Source organism: Elgaria multicarinata, chromosome 4 (assembly GCF_023053635.1).
Source record: "Elgaria multicarinata webbii isolate HBS135686 ecotype San Diego chromosome 4, rElgMul1.1.pri, whole genome shotgun sequence".
NCBI lineage: Eukaryota > Metazoa > Chordata > Lepidosauria > Squamata > Anguidae > Elgaria > Elgaria multicarinata.
The window spans coordinates 94,354,942-94,372,273 of record NC_086174.1 but is presented as its reverse complement, the minus strand read 5'-3'; the positions used below and the strand labels follow the sequence as shown (position 1 = coordinate 94,372,273).

The 17,332-nt window shown below is 39.9% G+C and overlaps 1 protein-coding gene across 1 annotated transcript in view; it reads right to left on the bottom strand.

The window, feature by feature from the left end:
* Window positions 1-2,545: 2,545 nt before the first annotated feature.
* PDSS2 (decaprenyl diphosphate synthase subunit 2) overlaps window positions 2,546-17,332 on the bottom strand; it is an 88,415-nt gene continuing 73,628 nt past the window's right edge. Inside the window, exons 7-8 of the mRNA XM_063124825.1 lie at window positions 16,061-16,096; window positions 2,546-4,018 (exon numbers count right to left, since the gene is read on the bottom strand). Coding sequence (XP_062980895.1) covers window positions 3,860-4,018; window positions 16,061-16,096 — 195 coding nt within the window. The 3' untranslated portion in view covers window positions 2,546-3,859. The remainder of the gene's footprint in view (window positions 4,019-16,060; window positions 16,097-17,332) is intronic.

The window sequence follows — 17,332 nt, the reverse complement described above, 5'->3', positions numbered from 1 at the left end:
ACCTGTTCATCTAGGTGACACACAGGGGATCCAGTGCTCAGGCAGGGGTGAACCCTGGATGATCCCAGGATAAACCTTAGGTCTAGCTGTGGTCCTAGTCTCTCTAAGGCACAACTTTTAAATGTCCAATCATTTCAATGGGAATTTGCACAGGACCATTTGCTACTTAACATCCTTTAAAGTCCCTTTTAATATCTTTTAAAGAAATGCTAGGTATGCTAAGTTAGAAAACAAACCTAAACTTATTAAAGATGGTAAATTAATCTCAAATTAGGAAACACCTATATATGCGCCTCCTTGAGTTCTGCCCATAACTTCAGTTATTTCACTCATATATTGATTGTACAGATACTTATAACAGACAAATTTTAATGTCTAATGGCTTAAATTGCAATCTAGAGTACTTGGCATATGCAATTGTGTTGATGGGCAGTGTTCTATATTGCTGCTGTGTTTCCACTAGTTTTTTTGTGCCAGTGGGACCCACTGCTAGTGCAACAGGAACTAGGGCTTCCTAAAACAACACTGTAAATGAACGGAAATACTTGTTTCCAGTTATGCCATTAACTTCTAGCTTCCTATTGTGCTAGCAGTAGCTGCTGTTAGCACATAGGCAGCATAAGATATTTCCCCAGACCTTCATCTTCATGTAGCTCAAGTGGTAGAGGTTTTTGTTGAATCTTTCAATTAAACTTCCTGATATTGTAGAACTTTTTGGGTTCTATTTTCCAGAAAATTCTGCATGAGTGCCATTCAAACAGGAATATATCCCATAACTGCAGTGATGATCTCTTTATAGAGTTGCTTAATAAGTGAACCTTTATTGGCATGGATTCAGATTTCTCTCTTCATGGTTGTTCCTACCACTACTAGATGTGTGCACAGAGACACACAAATTGTTTTTGGGAAGTGGCAATTCTTTTTCCAGCTAGTACACGTATTGCTCTTGAGAGTGTGTTGTGGCACATGGTTGCACTAGTGTCAAAGGCAACTATTGGATAGTGCTTGTGACATCACTAGTGGCAAGTCACATAATTCCAAAATTGACAATGCTAATAAAGCACACACTTGACCTGACTAGTACATACCAACCACAGATGAAGATATTACACACAAAAATGTGAATATGGTGTACAAAAATATAGGCAATACTCTGAAAATCTTAATATATACATGGATGATGATTTTGATCTTTATAGGATCCCAATGTAATCCTGTTTTTCAGACACTGCTTCTTCAGAAAATGGGATGAAAGGCACATAATTCCACAATGAAGTTAGAAAGCATGCAAAACTCCCATCAGATTCAATTGTGCTTGCATAGGTAGGTTTCTCTGTGCTCAAATCCCCAAAATTCAGACTTCAGAAATATATTTGCTGATTATTTGAAGAAGTTGTAATACAAGGTAAATATTAATATGTCAAAATCAGACACCCAATGGAATGCCAAGCTGAATCCCACAATTCAGCCCATAGAATGAAAGGCTGCACTAGGTGCCATAAAGAGCTCATCTCTAGATGTACACTTCAGCTGTATTCAGACAGTAGAGAATTTTTGTGTGCATACATTGGGCCCCAGCTCATTTTTTCACTTTTAGATGAGAAATGTTGTCAAGAACAGGGCTATTTCATATTTTCTGGAGTTGTGTGAGAACTTGGCCTTGTTGAAAAGATGTACAATCCTCTGCATGTGTACTGGGAAGTAAGTCCCTTGGAGTTCAATGGGATCTATGCTCAGGTAAAAGTTTATAAAATTGTAGCTTTAATATGTCACAACTTTAGGTCACTGAATGTTCAGTTAGGCTGGGACGTCTACTGCACAGAGAACATAGTTTCTGAGGAGTATTGGCAGCTAAGTGATTGATAGCACAGTGCTGGCAATCAACAAGTCCTCCAGAGATCAAGCAGTGGGTGAGAGACCTGTTAGATCAAGCCATTATGGAGACAAAAGCATATGTTAAGAGAGAATAAAGAGAAGTTTCAGGATCTCTGTGATAACTTTTTGGATCACTCTGGGAATCCTCTGCCTATTTCTAGCAACACCAATTAGCATCTGAATTCACTTTGCTTAGCCACCATCTTTTTAGTGGCTATCAGCTTTATTAGCCGGACTGGCACTGGGCAACGTGGGGGCTAATCTTGATGGTCATTTTGTAAGTTGTAAATTACTGTGCCAAATGTACTTAAACCCCCGCTCCCATACAACTATTAACAACAACAAAAGTAACTGTTTCCTATATAATTCTTGATGCCCTCTTTGCCAATACTGAATGTTATTCAGGGGTTTGAAAATTTAACTAGTTTGATATACATTTTCATACATTTACTAAATAACTGAATTGTAGTAATGCTACTTTGGTGAACAAGAAATACACTAAAATTATCACTCTGACAGGAATATCAAAATCCATTCTATCATGGTAATGTGAATCTTGGAAGTATAACTAAATATATAATTTTAAAAAAGTCCTTTGAGGAGTAACATACTGGTCCATTGTATAGAAGGTTTGTGACACTTCACTTTAGTGTGTGTGTGTGTGTGTGTGTGTGTGTGTGTGTGTGTGAAGAAGTTAACTGAAATAACTCCACTTAGTGTTTGAGAGAGCAATGTAATGAAATCTGTTTGCTGTGCTAGCTGTCTCCAGATTGGGCTGTAATTACACCACAGAAGGAAGAAAGGTAGCTGAGTCTCAATCTGGATCATTTATGTAAACTCAGCCTTCTTGTCAACGACGTTCTCAGATTGCAAGCATGCAAACCACAAAAATCATCTCCTATGAACAAAATAGAGACAGTGTCAGATTCCAGGCTTCTGATATACCTTGTATTCTCTCTGTAATAGGACTTTAACATTTGACACAGTAAGGTTAAAAAACTTCTCATGTAATATACATCTATTCAGGGAATGAAATCCTGTACTGACTGGGGAGGGGTGGGGGAGAAGAACTATCCCTTAATCCTTTATGGCAGAATAATGAAGCACAGACTTATGAAGAAGCATTTATTTCGTATGAACAGAATCAGAATGTTCACTGAATCGAAGAAAAATGTAGTATCTGTTTTTGTTGAAGGAAATGAAATGATATACAGAAGTCAAATACTTCACTGTCCTGGAAGTTTAAAATCCCATTGCTAGAACCAAATTGAAAACTTTACCAAAAATGTGTTCAAAATTGTTCTTTTATACAGAACCACATCAATATCCTAATGCTCTTACCATACCTGATGTGCTCCCTCAGCAACACTTCCAAACACGCAACACATTAGGCACAAGGTGATTTCATATTTAAATACACAGAGAAACAGTAGGCAGACATAGCTGCATGCAGTCAGATAAAAGATTCCCTCCTTTCCCCTGCTAATTCATCGAGCTGCCCTTCATGTTGATAAATTGGTACATTAATTCTGGTTTTAAACAGCCCTCTCTCTGGCAGATTTAGAAAGCATTCCTCCTGACACCTGCAGCTTCACGCCCCCCTCTGTCTTCTCTAGTGCAGGAAAACCACAGGCCACCACACTGGCGCCATCCCTGGCTATGTCCAATCAATAAGGACTTATTTCCTGTCCATTTGCTGAGGTCACAGAAGCGAGTCTCATTAATTATTTCTACCAGTGCAGCCTCAAGTGTGCTTCTGGCATGACAAGTGAAAACTGTTTGACCTTTTTTCCCTAATTTTGTTTGTAGCAGTTCCGAAGGATAGATGTTCATTTGGGAATGTGGTGAGTGGAACAGAAACACATTTTTTTTAAAGCCACCGACACATTTAGATTCTCAGCAATGGCAGATTTTGGCTCTCACAACTATGATGCGTTCCGCTCATTTCTGTAAATTAACAGTAGTTTCTTTTTCCAGTTGTACATCATGAAAATCTTGTCACGGCATAAACAATGTTTTCTAAAGCAGATCTGGCCTCTGAGGGAGGGAAGCACTCCAGAGCCTCCAGTGCTCTGTTTCCATGGAAACGGCACAGGTCAATAGCTGAAGTCACACCTTTGCCAGCCTTGATTGCATCTTGCAACTGTGAGAAAACACATACACAATATCATCAGTTTTGACAGAAATAACTAAGAAAACATTATGGATTCTGTATTTTCATGAGTGGATTGTTTAACTAAATGACTAAAAAAATGCCATACAGGTAATCTTCTAATAAATGAAACAGCCCCAATCAATTTAAATTAATCTATCACTTATTGATAACTCAAGATACTCAGCGATTCAAAGATGAACGTAACTGCAGTAGGCGGCTTCCAAATAATCATGTATGTAATGCTTGCCTAAAAGGGATAAACCCAACAAATAATCTCATACATAATAAATTAATCAATTCACATCACAAGCAAGTGGATTAATGTACACATTTACTTGTATATGCTATAGCAACATATTTTGCTCCGATTACACACTGTGCATTTTAATTTCTAGAATATAATTTCAAAATAATTTTTCTGTGATGGTTCAATCCACAACCCCTTTACTCTGGGGAGACATTCTCCCTGCTCTCTGACCTTAATAAAATTAACCACGAAGCAAAAAGGCTGCATATTGAGTCCCATGGGAGTGATCCACCAAACCCTATAATTGTGCAATCTTCTTTTATTCCAAGGGGAATCACATGGGTGTCTGAGGTAGTCTAATTTAGATCAACATACATTGTGCAGCAGCATTTGCAGGAGACTGAGCTTATTGGAAAACTTGTTATCAACAATGATACCATTCAAGAAAGTGAGGAAATGCTAACTGAAATAGATGATAAGTGAACAACAGCCCATTCCTGGATTTGTTACGAGCATGAGGGGTAGGCAATCTGGTTCCTTACAGATGTTTTAGAATGCAACTCCCATCAGCCCCAGCCAGCATGGCCAATGGTCAGGGATTATGAGAGTTGTCATCCAAAACATCTGGAGGGCACCAATTTGCCTATCCTTGTTAGACACTTCCAAGTTGCATTGAAAAAGTTTATCATTTGCTTAACTATCCTGTTAAAATAAATTGAAACATTGCCTGGATTTATATCCTATATGAACTAACTCTTCAGCAGAGAAAGGGAATAATTTTGAATATGTGCTGTTAAGATGTAATGGAGAAGATATTTATTACACCTTATATCCCACCTTTTCTTCAAAGAACTCAACACAATATACATGGTTCTCCTCTCCCAATTTATCCTCATATTACCCTATGCGAGACATTGACTGGACCAAAGTCATCCAATGAAATTCATAGTGCAGCAGTGATTTCAACCTCAGTCTCCTCTCACCAACACCAATCATAATACTCCATCACTAATCTCTACAACTTACAGGGATACTCTTGTGCATCAGTGGGTATCACAACATCATGCAACATATTTGCACACTACCGAGGCAATGTATAGAACATGTGCAAGAGAACAGAACATGTGTAATGTATATAGAACATATGCAAGAGGAGAATGCCTCATACATCAGCAAGTGAGGTAGTGTGTGTGTGTGTGTGTGTGTGTGTGTGTGCTGTTGTACCATGTCCTGCTTGTTCATCCCTGGCCAGTGGCTGGTTGGTCACTGTGTGAACAGAGTGCTGGACTAGATGGACCCTTGGTCTGATCCAGCAGGGAACTTCTTATGTTCTAATGTGCCCCCTTCCTACTTTCTAAAGACCTTGTATATAGGCAATGCTTCTAAATTTCGCTTACACATCAATTGCCCTGCGACAGGATAGAAGGGAAAGATTTATTGATAACTGTATCAGGGACTCCCCACATTACTTAACCTTCTCCAACTTTAAATCCACCTCATGATGAAGGAACCAGAATTGAGAATGAGATCAAGAAATGATCTGTCTTGTTGGCATATGGACACTCTTAGAAAAGTTATACACACAGCTACTGAAACATGAAAAAACTGTAAAGAATGTTTTCCTACAGTCTTTAAGTAATATACTTCTTTAGAAAATTGGCTCTAAATGATCTGAAAATAACTTGAGAAGAAGAACACATTTGGGAGAGCCATCTATTTTATGTAGGCAGTTGCATTTATATATAATGAATGATTGTTCTTATCTAACCATGTAACTTAAATGAATTAATTATGTATATTTGAGGATGAACTCAATTCTTAGCATGGCATAGTACTTAAGTGCTTATGTCCCAATTCATAAAACATTAAATTTCCCACATTACTTAGAACTATACTTTGGGGAAATAAGTTTTTGAGATATGCAAGTACTTCACAATGTTCATTAAGCTTTTCTTTCAATGTGTGTAAAGCCAACTCCACAATATATAGGATGGCTAGAATCAGGTAAAAATCAGGCACTTGATACCACAACTATGTTTGTTTGTTTTTTGTGCATTTCTGACATTAGCAGGTGGTCAAACTTTGCAACAAGATTTTGTTAAATGTTTGAGGGTATATATCTTAAATCATGTCAATAAGGAACGGGTTAGAGATACCACTTTTAAGAAGGTGGTAGGCAGTCATCACTGATGAAACTTTTAGAAATGATCACATTCAGAGGAAAAGCTTAGGGCTAGCTACAGATCCTGTAACTCAATGTTCCTTAGAAATTTGAGATATTCTGTAATTGCTCTTCCTAAATGCCCTTGGACTTATGACTTACTTTTATCTCTTTATTTATATCCTGTCTTATTTTTAAATAACCGAATATTGCTTACACTAGAATGCAATAAAACAAGCTCAAAATCATCAAGACCAAAACAACAGCATAAAAAAGTAACAGCTATGCTTGCCTAAACAGGAAGGATTTGTACAGTTCCTAAGTGTTAGCAGGAGATCACACATAAAATCTTCACAGAAAGGTGAAATGGGCCAATTAACATATTAGTAAGCTAGGATTTTTTCCCGGCTTGTCAGAACAAGCAACCATAGATCCTGGTTTGGATGTAATGTTAAGCAAACCATGAATGGAGTTTTAGTCATTCCCACTGGCAGGAGTAGCCAAGTGGGAGCAATTGGACAGTATGTACCAACATGCTTTCTTGTTCCCCAATAAACCAGAATTCTGAGGAATTCTGGATTATCATTATGTACAAACTAGCTCAGTGATATGAATTTGAAGTTTGCCAGCTTAACTGCATCTGTTTTTTCTTTAAGGCTGTACGACACATTTTAAACAGTTTTTCCAATAAGAATACATGACCAAGAAGTATTCTGTGGATACTCTTGCCTGTTGCAAAGTAAAAGTTTCCCCAAGTTCTAGCATATGATAAAATTAACAGTTTACCCTTTTCTGAGTGTTTTCTTTCAAACCCTACCTTATGCAGCATCATAGGACTTGTCAACTACTCATTAGTTCACTTTGCAGGTACAGTCTACAACCAACCTGTTCAATTGGCTCCGGCTATTGGGCAGTATAGAAATGTAATAAATAAATAAATAAATAAATAAATAAATAAATAAATAAATAAATAAATAGTGAAGCTCCCATTTTTGAAGGGCAGGACATGGCAAATTCAAGAGATTTTTTTCAGTTGGATTTGCTGGCCATGTAATAGATTTCTCCTTCATTTCTTTGTTCCCTCTTGGAGAATATGTGCTGGACCATAATAGAGCCTAGTGGACAGCCTTCTATGGCCTAGATAATGCTTTAAGAAGGAAACACCTTGTAGTATCTTGCAACTACACAAGCACATATGTATCTTGCTTCTCCAATTATAGGCAAATAAAGCCTACACTTTAGATGGATTTTAAATTATGTTTTTTTTCTTGTGTGTACCTCAGATGCATTTGATTCCTTAAAATTAATAAATTTTCTTTTATCTCTAATATTATGCCTGTTTTTAGCCTGTTTAAGACTACTCATGTTAACTGCTTTGCCATGTTTACACTACTGTTGTTACAGATATTTTGGGAGGCTTAGGTAAGAGCATTTAGGGCAGAGAAAATTTTTTTACAGAGAAAATTACCGGGATGTAACGTCAGAAATGGTGGTGGTGGTGGGTAAATTCTGCTTGGCTTCCAGCTCTGCCACACAGATGAATTCCAAAGTCACCGTTGAAGAAGTCATGCTCTAATTTTCACAAAATTCTACTGTAGCAGTTCCCAAATTATGGAGTGGACAGGAAAGAGGAGCAGCCCATAGCTTGATTTCCCTCTTTTGCAAATCCACCTCCATTTTTTTCCGTATTTGCACCATCTGATTTGAAGCTTCAACGCTTCTTCCTACTCCCACACCTGAAGCACCCAGCAAACCCAAGAAAGAATATTGTGCCACGACACAGGCTCTTTACAACAGGCCTGTCCGTGGACACTCCCTGCTCAAGCTAAGCGCCACCACTTTATGATCTTGACGTGAGGGACAAACACCACCTTTCTACAAACTATGTGGAGAAAGGGGTTAAACAGGAATAATTTCAGGAATAAAATAATGTGCTGTGAATTATATGTGCTGATGGTGAATTAATGTCAGAACGGGTGTTATATGTATATACGTAACTGCAGATGATAAATGCCAAGGAGACACATGGGATTTTTGTGGTAGTAAAACAAACTGAATAAAAATTTATTTCAATGTTCACAAACTCTGTTTCATAATAAAACTTTTCAGACCCTTGTTAAAACTTCTCATCTAATCCTTTCTCTCTTCTCATGCACACTTTCCTTTCTCTCACACCTTCACTCTTGAACTTTATTATCAAGATTGCTTAATATACACCAACTGACTATCTGCACACTACACTCAAAAGACAACCCTCTTTACTCCGATCCTCTAATTCTCCATCAAACCAAAGTACTTTTAAAAACATCCCCCATCACCTCAGTCATTCCCTTATATATCTTCCTCCCCACCCCCTTAAGATATTCAATCTCCACCCACTCAGGTCAACATTCTAAACACAATAGACTTACAAATCCTAGACATACATTAGGGAACTGACTTGTGGGGTGTAACGCCACAAATACCCATACAGGTATAATCTCACAAGTACGGTCATTGCCTTCCAGCTGTCCACAGCCTCTGCTTCATAACCCACCACAATCAAGCTCACCACTGGAACAAAACAAAGCCACACTTCAAGCCTAAAATCCCACAGCCCAAACATGCCAATTATAGTTTTTCTGCTCTTATCATGGATTCCACTCTCACCCAAACCAACTGCCCTCTGCACAATAATCCCATATAGATAAAGAATCTTGCTCTCACCTGGTTCTCAGCTGTCTTTACATAAAATGGATGCTCTGCTCTTATAAGGGCATTCTCTATCTAACCTCATAACTTGCAGAAGGAGGAGGAGGAGGAGAAGGAGAAGAAGAAGAAGAGGAGGAGGAGGAGGAAGGAGGAGGAAGGAAGGATGGATTAAATTGATTTGTGGTCAGGGAACTAACTAATGCACTAAGTGTTTGCCATGTAATGTGCTGGCTTTTCTAAAGTTGTTTTCTCTTGTGGGGAACCTTCTACCTCACTAAGTGGTGATATTTAGACTACCAAAATGTTACTTTGAAATAGGGCCAATATATTGCATAACTAATAGACTTACTTACCCCCGCTACTGTTGGAATGCTTCACCATTAGTTGCTATAGATCTGATCAATGTTTGTGGTCCAAGTTAACCTCTTCCTCCTCTTCCTTTTTAAATGGTAACTGGACAATAGTTTATTTTAAGGGCTTTCTTTTATGCAAAAGTTTGTCTATGCTATAATTCAACTCTTCCTGGCAAAGCACAGCACTGGAAAGATATCATAACCGGTCAAGTATTTAGCAGCCTAACTTTAATATTATATACACGGATTAAAACTTTGCTCACAAAATTATACACATTGGGTTGGATCCAGACTTTGCCATCTGCAAACGGAATGTCTTCTCTGGCCCACAGAAGGGTTTCGATTCAGTAAAGCATCTAGCTGGCAGAAAAGGGGGAGGTGACATTTGCAGATTTTCTCTTCCTGCAGCATCTCCCAGTATCACCTCCTATACTGTTCCAGAGGATCTCCCAAACTTCCAGAACAGGGCTTTGGAGGGTTCCTCAGGGAGAAGTTGCTTCCCCCCCATCTTCTGCTGGTGGGAGTGATGTCTGGATCCAACCCATAATATTCGGTATAAAGCTAAAATGTTTAAATGCCAAGGAAGAATGTGGGCCTGTTCAGAAGACACCTTAAACTACAGCTTTAACCATGGTAAATAAGGCCTTTTGCTTTATTCACCATGGTTAAAGCCGTAGTTGAGGTGTCTTCTGAACGAGCCCAGTGTCAGTAAGGTTGAGTGTTAAAAATGGTAGTCTAACAGAAAAAATATGAATCTCTTCATATAAAACTTTCTCAAAGCAAAACCTAAGAGAATTTGTTGAAATATTTTGAAAAACATTACTATAGTTTTTCCAGAAAGAAAATGACTAGCCACCTCCTCGTACACATTTATTTGTACGACAGGCCAACTGTTTTCAATGTTACTTTCAGTTAAGTGTGTTTAGTTCACAGCTTGACATCCTAATCCTACAGTTGCACAAAACTACACCTTGTGGCTTACACCTATATACTTCAATAGTTTCCAAGGCTAGGGTCATCCAAATGTTTTGCTACCTTTCAGTTGTAAACCCATCGGATCTTTTCAAAATAATACAACATAAATAATTCATTTTGTGAACTGCCCAGAGAGCTTCAGCTATTGGGCAGTATAGAAATGTAATAAATAAATAAACAGGCTCAATTCAGACAACGTTTCTCAATGGTGGTTTTAGAACTCCACACTGTCCAAAGGAGAGTTCCTGCACAACTGTTGTGTTGCATGTTGTGGCAGGCATGGAGTTTTCCGTTGCATTGAGTTGACTTCTCCCACTGGCTACAGAGTTCCCTGGCAAGACTGGCGAAAGGAGCAAGTGCCACTCTAGGAGAGCCGCCAGGATTTTTTTTTTCCAGGAATGGCTAATGGGATACCCTTGGGAGGACTGGGGGAAGAGAGAGAATGGAGGAACTGTCAATCAAACATCACGATGGACTTTACTCAACTTCACAGTAGCCCACAGTCACACAATGGTGGAGTTAAAACAAGTTGTGTGGGAAGTACCCCCAAAAAACTCAACAGTTGAGTGGAGTTTTCACACTGTGTTGACTAACGTGCTGTCTGAACTGAGCCACAGTGTTATGCTGATGTACTTAATGTGATGATCAAAAACCCTCTAAGAGGGAACTTAGATAAGCCATCTACACTCCTGGCTGTACTGATCAGTTTAGGTTCACTATCATATGGAACACAGGGTTCTGCCTTTCATTCAGACCCCATTCAGCAATATTATTGGAACAGAAACATGATTTTCAAAAAGGCTATTGACAGCTAGGCATCACAATAGGTTAATGTCAAAATATCTTCTCGGTTTTGTATAAATTTGAATTCTATAAGGAACTCAGTTTTAGCTTTACAGTATACTCAATTATAGCATCATACAAGACTACTTTCCCTTTTCAAAGCCCGTCGATACAGATTTAATCCAGCAATAAGAGACTATTTGCCATAGTTTCCATAGGCCTGCAGATGTGATTTTTGTTGTTAGGGCATTGTGGTAGGGGTGGGAGGTCGTTTTCAAACAGCCTTGTGATGTAAAGAATATACAAGCTACAACACAAAATTCTGAATGTGGGAGGGTAGATACTACCAGCTAGGTAGTGAAATGTATGCTCATATTTACGGCATAGCCTGGGTGATTTGGATTCTGCTAATTAACACTTGAAGCAAATTTCACATAATCATGCAATGCAGCATCTCCTCTGGCAGAAGTAGGTAGAAGTTAGATTAGGATCTACTGGTAGATGTCTGGTATGATTTGTGGTAGATAAGCAAGGTTTTGTCCAAATCAACAAGGTGTCAGCAGGGACTCCTAAATGATTAACAAATGTGTGTGTGTGTGTGGGGGGGGAATTCCCCTCCCACCCTAAATTAGGCTACTAAAATGAAGAAAACCAGGAGTGGATTTCTGCACGTTGAAGAACTGTGAACTCAGTTCTGGTACAGAAAACAAAAATGCACTCTGTTCCTTAATTCTAAGTGACCCTTCTCCCACTATTTTGCAGCTGACTCTAGTTGGTGGATCTTGGGGTTCAAGTACAACCGCCTTGAGAGCGTCGGCTATTGGGCGGTATAAAAATGTAATAAATAAATAAATAAATAAAATACAAAACAAAGCTGATCCTGCAAGCTTGAAGTCTGTCCATTCCTGTCCCATGGAGTAGAACTTTTCCAGTTCATGATGCTTTTTGAATCCCATCCCATCCACTATTGCTGCATTTGTTTATATCATAACATGGCATTGCAAGAATCCCTGCCATTTCCTTATAGATGACCATATCTAGCTTGTTCTTTCCCCTGTTCTCTGATCAGGATAACATATTATGTCTACACAAATATTCCAATAATGAATGTTCTCTGGGCAGATTACAAAAAAATAAAAGACAAAAATGCAATACAAACAGTTAAAATATAAAATTCACTACAAATATTTAACAGAATAAAATACAATATAAAACAACAAATAGCGCAGAAATAGATAAAGATATACAAGAACAGCTAAAAAGATTTCTAGAATTAGGACTCTAAAATGCCTAGAAGCATTCCATGCAGTATAAAAGCTGCTGGGCATACACCTCCTCAAAGAAGCAATTTTGAGCACTGATTCTAATTCTTATGCATCTAACCTCAATGCTCACTTTTCATTGCTTCTTTAGTCATGGAGTACTAGAGGGGGCATGTTTTCCTCTGTGGAACAGGCCATCAAACATCATCATCATCAATCAATCAATAATGTGTCTGCATGTGGTCGCCACTCTCTAGAATATAAGGCTGTAGGATTAACAGACTGATTAACTGCTTGTGAGTAAATGGCTTCTAATAGTAGCATCTAAAATGGACATTTTGAAATAATGAAGACTGGCTGCTGAAAAAGCATAATATGGAATACAAAGAACTTGTTGACAAAGAGGACCCGCAGAAGGAATATACAGTTTGCATTTTGGGTGGCAGATGGTGAAATGGATTCAAGCTGGAATTTACTTGCTAATTTGAAATTTCTGTACTGTGATTGGTGATAGGTTTTGCATGGGTCAACTTAACATCATTTGTATACAAAAATGAAACTGAACTGCAGGATCTACTCCAGCCTCAAGTAATTTCTACTGTGGTAACCTGTATAGAGTTACGCTCCCCTGCTGTTAACACTTTCCTTCTGGTTTCTGTTATGGTGGAGCAACAGCAGTTAAAGTGCCAGCACAACTGTATCTAAGTTAAGTTCCATCTAACCATCTCTACCGTTCTTCCCCAAATTTACTCTTGAAAGAAGGAAGCGGCAACAGTGAAAAGAGTTGATGGCAGCAGCAGAAGCTTCGTCTATAAGGCCCTGGCACTCATGTGAAGCAGCCATTGCCTTGGGAGGCCTGGAAATTGTTTTCTATATATACATCTCAGTGCAATGGTTTGAGACATGAGGCACTGGAAATTCCATTTCTCAGGTTTCCTGAAGCAATGCATTCTCCTGACTGTATGTGCATTCAGGCTGGAACATCCAGTCTACTAGAAGTCTTCTTCACCACGACCCTCTTCTCAAGGAAAGGGGCTGGCAGGGAACTTCAACTGCAGCTGTGCTGGGGTTCCTTAGCAGACAACACGTGTGGCCGGCGCCTCTTCCTGCAGGGGATCTTGCATTGGCAACGGGGTTGTGGGCCAGAGTCCTTCCTGGGCGTGGCCAGGGCATCTCCGGACTGCTGGGCCTACTTGCGAGGCCTGCATGCCACCCGCAGTGGTTTGGGCCTATTTGCCCAGCGTGGGCGGGGCCCCAGCCATGTGTGCAGCCTAGCAGTGCCCCTATGGTGGTTTGCTTTCACCCCACAATCATTCTTAGGGGAGAGTGTGGGGCAGAGTAGACGATGGGGAATAAGGTTGGGGTTCATATAGGATTCAAACCCATTGCTCCACCCAGGTTGGTGGAAGTACCTCCCCTTCAGGTGTCTTGCTGGTTTTGGTGTTTTGCCCCTTCCCCCCACCTTATTTTCTGCATCTGTCCTGGCCTTCTCTGGACAGGGCTGTGGTCCATTTGAGGGCCATTTTAGGCCTTGTAAACTAGGGGCCAAGAGGGAGAATGTAGCTCAGTGGATGGAGTGTGTGCTTTGCATGCGGAAGGTTACAGGTTCTATCCCTAGCTCCTCTGGGTAAAGAATAAAGAAAGGAGTCTGACTGAATCCCTGGAGAGCTGCTGCATTCAGTGTTGACAATGAAGGGCTGGGTGGACCACTGGTCTGACTCAGTTTTAGACTGCCTCCTAATAATAAATACATAATATTGCCTGGGACCAGGCCCATTTCTTTACCCTAAGTAAACACTCTGAGTTCCATGATGGAAGGATAGTATGATGTGCCCACGCCAGTTATATTCAGCTGAACTGGACATAACAGTTCATGTTAACCTGTCATTTTTAATCAATGTGGAAATGATGTGCACAAAGCACTAGTTTCGGTTTAACCCCCTTTCTAATATGTCTCCCAAACAGAGCAGGGGGACAGGAGGGAGAGAAGGAAGGCTCCATGCCCTCATACTAAGAGACCTTAATAGGCGCATTTCTTCTTTACCTAATGGTGAAGGCCCAGATGGCTCAGTGGTTCTGGCCCACCTACAGGTGGTTTGAAAGAGCAAAGGGATTATTCTTACCCCTTTGCATGCCACACTAGTGGGGAATTATGCTCGACTTAGTGTAATCTATGACTTTTAGCTCATCAAGCCCAGAATCCCCTTCCACCAATGACACATGGCTCAGGTTTCAGCTCAAGTATACCAATGTCCCTGCATCAGGTAACTGTACTGGAGGTGGATTCTTCCTTGCAAGTGAACCGGCACTGGAGTATTCTCAAGCCCAGGATACCTTTCTACTAACGACTGAGTAGGCTGCATCACGCATAGCAGTTTGGCACCAATGGGAAGCAAGCGTGGTGCCCACCTGGAGGTTCTGGGAAAAGAAGTCCCCAACTTTACAGGCTAGGGCAGACCTGGAAGATATTTAGATGGCCAGTTATTTGTACTGTGTGATCAAACTTGCTCCATCAGCACAGGAGGCCTGAGGGTGGGGAAGCCCATAGCTTAAATAGGGCAATAACAAAAAGTCAATAGGTAAATTTGTATGTATCCAAGGATTGGCAGCGATGAGTGATCCATCATCTAAACTTTTTTCACCAGAGGGGAACCTTATAAGGCAGATGGGTTCAGCTGTCCAACACAGGCAATGACATTTTCTTTCAGGATCTTCATGTGGGCCTGTGGGAATTCCCCATGGCTGGTGGGGGTAGGGTGCAGAAGCAGAGGTTTGGCACCCGCCTGTGGCGGGGTGTGCAGGAATTTGCATGATATTACAATAGGGATGGTGAGCACTCTGGCACCTTTTGGTGACTGGCATATCTGGAGGTCCTGCTCCTTGGGGGCTGTGCGGCTCTCATGTCAGGATATGGTTTGCCTTTGAGGACCTTCCTGCCTCACCTATTCGGAGCTGTGCAGCACCAGGCAGGGGTGATGCAGGTTGATCTCCCCAGAATTTTTAAAGTGTCACATGAGAGAGGAGTCGGGTTTACCTGACTCCTGGCTTTGGAGAGTGGCTCGCCCATAATGGCAGGCTAGGTGTCTGAAGAAAGGATCTAATAGATTCCTGCACTTTTACATGCAGATCCAGGGAGGGGTGAAGTTCCCTTATTTAAATAAAGAGGCCCTAGTTTATCCCAAGCTCTGGTGAGTGTGTCTTTATTGCATGCTTCCTTCTCCACTCAGAATGCTGGATCCATCATGCTTGGAATCAGACCCAGTTGACAACCCTTTCCCACACCAGCATTGTATACATATACCAGCACGTATTGCATCTTCATTGTTGTGAGCTGCTTTGCGAGGCAATATTTGGTTGAAACCTGGGGTAATGAATAAAATAATTGAAATGCTGAGCCCTACTCCCATGTTCCATCATGTATAAGAAATTGCCAGGCCAACTAGAGCATGTATACACTTGCGCACACTGGACCGATTAGAAGAAACTTAACATTTGTCAAAAATAAAAGTGAAATCGTTATGGGAATTCTGAAATGAAGACTTTAAAATATTTACTCACCTTCTTATAGTCTAGTAGGTTTCCTTTAACTTGAGCCTTAAAAAGCACAAGAAGAAAAGTTAAAAATTTGTTCCACTTGCTAGATTCAATAGCTTTGAAAATCTGCAGTTGCACAAGAATATAAAAAGAGAGAGTAAATTACAACTAAACTAAACAACAGAAAACATATTTCTGCTAGAACAAGCCTGAGGGCCACACATGGCCTGTCAGGAGCTTGATAAAACCTGCTCTACTAACAGTCTCTTTTAGGAAGTGGAAACCACACCCAGTGCACAAGTGAACTGGTTCAATCAACTATCATAGCAGTGGAATTCTTTCCTGTTTCTGTGACAAAGGGGTGTGTCTCTTACGAGGTTGTGGACAGGTTAAATATGACCATTGCAGCCATATTCAGGCATTAATTTCCCTTAGGAAATTCGAATCACATGAGGGAAAGCCAGGCTGAGGCACAAGCTTTGCGGCCCTAAAGACATAAGAGCAGTGCTGGATCAGGCCAAAGGGCTATCTAGTCCAGCATTCTGTTTGCACAATGGTCCATTGGATGCCTGTGGGAAGTGGGGACTAGCACGTTCCCACTTGAGTCCTCCAGCAACTGGCATATAGAAACATACTTTCATTACAATAAACATCAAGATAGCATTAGGAGAAGTGATAGAACAACATCAGTGAAAATATCAAAGTTGGGAGGCCTAAAATTAGTCCAAACAGCTGTGTTTTGAGTTGTAATCATATATGCATGAGCAGTTTTTACCCTCTGCCTTCTCTCTACTCTGTGCTTAGAAATAATTAGTTGTTGAAAAAGTAAATCTGTTATTTTATTTGTTTTAGTGGAAGAGAAGGTTGCATATTTTAAATAAAATTTAATTAAATATTTAATAAATTACCATGGAGCATAGTACCACCGAATTTTGACAGGAGTTTACCATAGGTGTCATAGATTTTTTTAAATAAAAAAACAGAAGCGAAATATTGTAATCTTCATTTCTTGGTATCAACACTTTATTTCCATTGTAGCTAAGTTATGAACACGCAGAAGCAAGATAATATTTTCCTTTTATAAATGTTAGTTCATTACCCATATGCTGGGTAAAAATAATGAATTACTATTTTATGTATTTATTTAAAATATTTCTTGGCTGCCTTTTAGGGGAGAAATCCTCCAAAGGGGGCATATGATAATAAAACTTATAATAAAAAATACACCCCCCCACACACAGCAAAAACACAATAAAAATAGCAATAAAAAACAGCAATAATAGAAAACATAGCAGA